This window comes from Onychomys torridus, chromosome 9 (assembly GCF_903995425.1).
Source record: "Onychomys torridus chromosome 9, mOncTor1.1, whole genome shotgun sequence".
NCBI lineage: Eukaryota > Metazoa > Chordata > Mammalia > Rodentia > Cricetidae > Onychomys > Onychomys torridus.
In genome coordinates this window covers 56,689,776-56,695,931 of record NC_050451.1, presented here as the reverse complement: position 1 = coordinate 56,695,931, position 6,156 = coordinate 56,689,776, and the positions used below count along the sequence as shown (strand labels likewise).

General features: G+C 50.6%; 1 protein-coding gene across 1 annotated transcript; it reads left to right on the top strand.

Annotated features, from left to right (window-relative positions):
* Nucleotides 1-371: 371 nt before the first annotated feature.
* Nefm (neurofilament medium) lies at nt 372-5,623 on the top strand. The gene is made up of 3 exons (XM_036198745.1): nt 372-1,631; nt 2,302-2,426; nt 3,799-5,623. The coding sequence occupies exons 1-3, from the start codon at nt 558-560 to the stop codon at nt 5,132-5,134; spliced, it is 2,535 nt and encodes an 844-aa protein (XP_036054638.1). The 5' UTR covers nt 372-557; the 3' UTR covers nt 5,135-5,623.
* The last annotated feature ends 533 nt before the right edge of the window (nt 5,624-6,156 follow it).

Here is a 6,156-nt window from a genome sequence, read left to right as displayed (position 1 = left end):
GATGAGAACTAAGAAAAGAGAAAGAAGGGAGAAGGGCCACAAAGGGGGTGGGGGTGATTAAAAAAAAAATGATTAGCAGAGCCTAAGTCCAAAAGTGAGGAAGAAAGAGCTAAGGGGTAGGGGACAAAAGAAGAGCCAGGAGGCCGGAGAACTGCCCCAAGGGCCGGAGAGTGGCTATACAAAGAAAGGACGCTGGGTCAGCACTTGCACCAAGGCTGTGAACTGCAAACTGCAGGTGAAACGCAGAAAAGGGAGATCTACAGGGTGACAAGTGGTCTGGGACCCAAGAGGACGCTGCAGAAGGGCCGACCGGGCTACACCCAAATGCGGGGTCCACTGTGGCGCCGGCCCACGTGGAGCATGGAGCGGCAGCTGAATCACCGCAGGGCTTGTCTCCCCCTTCCCCCCACCCCCGGCCCGGTGCCCGCAGTCCCCGCCTCCTCGACCGCCGCCTCCACGGGGCGGGGCCCTGGCCCGGGACCAGCTGCTCCGCTATAAAGGGGCTGCGGCGAGGCCGGCAGAACGCTGTGACAGCCACGCACCCCAAGGCCTCCAAGATGAGCTACACGCTGGACTCGCTGGGCAACCCGTCCGCCTACCGGCGGGTCACCGAGACCCGCTCCAGTTTCAGCCGCGTGAGCGGGTCGCCGTCCAGCGGCTTCCGCTCGCAGTCCTGGTCCCGCGGCTCGCCCAGCACCGTGTCCTCCTCCTACAAGCGCAGCGCGCTCGCCCCGCGCCTCGCCTATAGCTCGGCCGTGCTCAGCTCGGCCGAGAGCAGCCTCGACTTCAGCCAGTCCTCGTCCCTGCTCAACGGCGGCTCCGGCGGCGACTACAAGCTGTCCCGCTCCAACGAGAAAGAGCAGCTGCAGGGGCTGAACGACCGCTTCGCCGGTTACATCGAGAAAGTGCACTACTTGGAACAGCAGAACAAGGAGATCGAGGCGGAGATCCAGGCGCTGCGGCAGAAGCAGGCCTCGCATGCCCAGCTGGGTGACGCTTACGACCAGGAGATCCGGGAGCTGCGCGCCACGCTTGAGATGGTGAACCACGAGAAGGCTCAGGTGCAGCTGGACTCGGACCACTTGGAGGAAGACATTCACCGGCTCAAGGAGCGCTTCGAGGAGGAGGCGCGGCTGCGCGACGACACCGAGGCTGCCATCCGCGCGCTGCGCAAAGACATCGAGGAGTCGTCGATGGTAAAGGTGGAGCTGGACAAGAAGGTGCAGTCGCTGCAGGATGAGGTGGCCTTCCTGCGGAGCAATCACGAAGAGGAGGTGGCCGACCTGCTGGCTCAGATCCAGGCGTCGCACATCACGGTAGAGCGCAAAGACTACCTGAAGACAGACATCTCCACGGCGCTGAAGGAGATCCGCTCCCAGCTCGAGTGTCACTCAGACCAGAACATGCACCAGGCCGAAGAGTGGTTCAAATGCCGCTACGCCAAGCTCACCGAGGCGGCCGAGCAGAACAAGGAGGCCATCCGCTCCGCCAAGGAAGAGATCGCCGAGTACCGGCGCCAGCTGCAGTCCAAGAGCATCGAGCTCGAGTCCGTGCGCGGCACTAAGGAGTCCCTGGAGCGGCAGCTCAGCGACATCGAGGAGCGCCACAACCACGACCTCAGCAGCTACCAGGTAGGAACCGCGGCTGCGCGGCCCGCGAGCGCCAGCGCCAGCGCCAGCGCCGCGCGTCCCCGACACGACACTCGAGCGCGCGCCCGGAGGCCCTCTTGGTCGCGCTCCCTGGTGGCAGCTCGCCAACGCGCACGAGCGCCCCCGCAGACCCCAGTTAGTTAGCGGAGATCCAGGGTCCTTGCCCCGCCCTCCCTCGTTTCCCCACCCACCTGCCTCAATGGCTTAGAAATCCCCATCTCCATCAAAAACTTGCTTTCCTACAGTAGATTCTACTTTTAAAGTAAGCGGCACATTCTGGTGATCGAGAAATGCGTCATTTAATAAGTAAAAGCATAGGTAGTCTTTTATATCCTCCCCCAAACTGGCTTCAGTCCAGAGTTTGGGTGGGGATGCAGAGCTAGGTCCAATAGGGACCGTCCTTGGATTCCAGAGTGTTCCTTTTAGGGGTGTTCTAGGCTTACTGAGCTCCCTGCGCGTGGTGCCTGGGAAATGTCTAGTTGATTTTTGTTCGTTTGTTTTGAATTCCACTACTATCAAAGAAACGGGGGTGGGGGAGGCTAAGAGTGATATCTGCTAGACTTACGGAGCTGCGGGGGGGTGGGCAGGCTCGGGGAGGGGGATAGCAAGTGTCTTGTGAAGGAAGTTTCTGGAGATTCCTTGTGCCTTTCAGGACACCATCCAGCAGTTGGAAAACGAGCTTCGGGGAACCAAATGGGAAATGGCTCGTCATTTGCGAGAATACCAGGATCTCCTCAACGTCAAGATGGCCCTGGACATCGAGATTGCAGCTTACAGGTACAGGTTTTCTGCAGACTTGGTCCAGGCGCTATCCGCACTGCGGAGCCTGCTGGCTCACAGCCGTCCCCACTTGGGCCAGAGCTGACAGTGTTGGCTCAGAGGCCTGGCTCCCCTGCTCAGTTAAAAGCAAATGGAACCCTAAGTATTGAGGTGCAGTTTTATCACTTTTATTCATCTTTAAAGGTGACTATGGGGAGAATCTAGGAGGAGGGAGGAGTTGGGGGAGGCAAAAAGAATATGATCAAAATATAGTCGTACTAAAAAAAAAGCCCAAAAATGCACCCCAAAAGTGGGTAAAGGATATTTTTAAGTAGCTGGAGGCCACACCAATAGGCTTAAACATTTTGCTTTAGATGTCTTTGTATGTCTGACAGGCAGATGAAGTTTTATTTTCAATATTTCATCTGGTGATTCTAACTCTTTTATAATGCCAAGGACAAACACCAGGTCATTCTGCTTCTGTTTCTCTTACAGCATACTGTTGCCATCATCTGGCTGAGACTAGATATAGACACATTAGAATAAATACATTTATTTTAAGTCTATGGATGATATCCATGCATTCTATCTGACTACAGTATATATGATCCCTTCATATAGCTAGATCTATACAAGCATTATGTACAGAACCATACAGAACTAAATGTATAGGCAATTATAGGTTTGATCTCTTTATCAATAGGCTGGTTATAGGTCTCCTGACTAATGCTGTCTTTCTGCTGACCAGATTCAAAGCACACAGTCCTTGACAAAGCAATCATTTCCTATAAGAACGTTACAGCAAGAATAAACTGCACTTAAAAAAAACCACCAGATGATTGTACAAATAGACATTCTGTCCCTGAAATTATAGAACAAATTATAGCTGGGTTCACCTATATTAACATCTAGCTATAATTTAAATTCATCAACATTCTGATTCATGCATGCCCAATAGTTTTAATTTTTTAAACTGAACATTTTATTTGCTCTAACAGTTCATACAAATCTTGACAATTCAAATGATGAGGGAGGCCACCATTTGGGGGATGGAGAGGATTGTCGACTAGGGACCAACTGAGCACGTTCATACTGCACCAATGGCTGACTGCTGCAGAGCTCAATTTACCATCTGGGTGTGGTTAATTGTCTACTGGGAGTGGCTAGACACTGCAGCAGAGGATCAGCTGGCACTCTTTGAGAATCTGTGCCTGAATATGATTTAACACGTCAGTTAAGTGATGGTAGACCCTGCACTGGTAGACAGAATGTCTTCCTTATGTGGTTCTATTTATTCTAAAGTGGCCTGTACATTACCTTTATGGCAATGAAGACTAGAAGGCCACATAAGTCTTCAACATTGTCTCATCTTCTTTGATTCCTTCCTTAGGAAACTCCTGGAGGGTGAAGAGACCAGATTTAGCACATTTTCAGGCAGCATCACGGGGCCTCTGTACACACACCGACAGCCCTCAGTCACAATATCCAGTAAGATTCAGAAGACCAAGGTGGAGGCTCCCAAGCTCAAGGTCCAGCACAAATTTGTGGAGGAGATCATAGAGGAAACAAAAGTGGAAGATGAAAAGTCAGAAATGGAAGACACCCTCACAGCCATTGCAGAGGAGCTGGCAGCCTCCGCCAAGGAGGAAAAGGCAGAGGAGGCTGAGGAAAAAGAAGAGGAACAGGAAGCTGAAAAGTCTCCTGTGAAGTCTCCTGAGGCTAAGGAAGAGGAGGAAGGGGAAAAGGAGGAAGAAGAAGAAGAAGGCCAGGAGGAAGAAGAAGAGGAAGACGAAGGTGCCAAGTCAGACCAGGCAGAAGAGGGGGGATCTGAGAAGGAAGGCTCCAGTGAAAAGGATGAAGGTGAGCAGGAAGAAGAGGGAGAAACTGAGGCAGAAGGTGAAGGAGAGGAAGTGGAAGCCAAGGAGGAAAAGAAAACTGAGGAAGTGTCTGTCAAGGAGGAAATCAAGGTAGAGAAGCCAGAGAAAGCCAAGTCCCCTGTGCCAAAATCACCAGTGGAAGAGGTAAAGCCAAAACCAGACACCAAGGCAGGGAAAGGCGAGCAAAAGGAGGAAGAGAAAGCTAAGGAAGAAAAGAAGGAAGTCGTCAAGGAAGCACCCAAGGAAGAGAAGGTGGAGAAAAAGGAGGAGAAGCCAAAAGATGTGCCAGAGAAGAAGGCTGAATCCCCAGTAAAAGAGAAGGCTGTGGAGGAGGTGATCACCATCACCAAGTCAGTAAAGGTGAGCCTGGAGAAAGATGCTAAAGAGGAGAAGCCTCAACAGCAGGAGAAAGTGAAGGAGAAGGAGAAGGCAGAGGAGGAGGGAGGGAGTGAGGAGGAAGGGAGTGACCGCAGCCCACAGGAATCCAAGAAGGAAGACATAGCTATCAATGGGGAGGTGGAAGAAAAAGAGGAGGAACAGGAAACTCAGGAGAAGGGCAGTGGGAGGGAAGAGGAGAAAGGGGTGGTCACTAATGGGCTAGATGTGAGCCCAGCAGATGAGAAGAAAGGGGATGATGGCAGCGAGGGCAAAGTGGTGGTGACCAAGAAGGTAGAGAAAATCACCAGCGAGGGGGGCGATGGTGCTACCAAATACATCACCAAGTCTGTAACAGTCACTCAAAAGGTCGAAGAGCATGAGGAGACCTTTGAGGAGAAACTAGTGTCAACTAAAAAGGTAGAAAAAGTCACCTCACACGCCATAGTCAAGGAAGTCTCCCAGGGTGACTAAGGTTTGAGCCCATTGCAAAAGGTTAAGCCATATGACAATTTCAAAATGCATGTGATTGACAGCTTCAAAACAGAATGGGTTCTCCCATGGGGGCTCCAGACATTGTATTTTCCTTTGTGCAATATGAGGGAACTGCATGCAAGCTCAGGGTGCCTCCTCCGCAGTCTTGGGGGGATTCAAATGCATGATCGAATATGTACCTGGGGAATTGCCAGTGTCCTGAGATGTTGGAAGAGGGGCACTCGGGGGGATGTCTTGAGATGTATTATGCAAAGTACCAACTGAGCCAAAAAAATAATAAGTGAAACAGAACTCTCTTAGCCTTAAGAAAGCTATATATGAATACTTATGTTTACCTCACTGGTGCATTTCAAATGGACTTCTGTTCATGGGAGAACCTTGCTGCCCTGCACAGTTTGCAACCTTATGTTGATCAATGTTAAACGTCACATCAGTCCTTGCTCAATAAAGGTCATACTGGAAACATAAGTCAAATGTGTGGTGATACCTTATTTCACGATGAATTATCTCCTGCCAGGAGCTGCCTTCCCCCAGAATGCATTGCCTATGGGAACTGCTAGTGACCGGCACATCTCAGTTCTCTAAGAGAATCTAACTGGAAAACAAGTTGCTTGAGGTTTTCATGTGTTGACACACTTACTTAGCCCAGGCTTCATCCCGAAACTTTAAAACTATGGTTCTGAAATAAAAGTAAGAGCACCATGGGGAAATAAAAGGTTTGGAGGGAGGGAAGACTTCAATCTCCAGATGGTTCCATCCTGAGGTGGGTCGAGTGTCTCAAGGTAAGAGGGTAATAATGAGATCATAACAAATTACCCTGCAGTTGAGCTACTGACCAGGAAAGCTATGTGTCTAGAAGAAGTGGGATTTAAATAGCCAAATGTCCACTCTGGTGAACACTTCTTTTCATCACTGTTTTCTTGATTTGTTGAAAAACAATTTATACTGTTTTTATTAGTTGTGGAAATAATACCAAAAATATTCACATTTGTTTAAAAAAA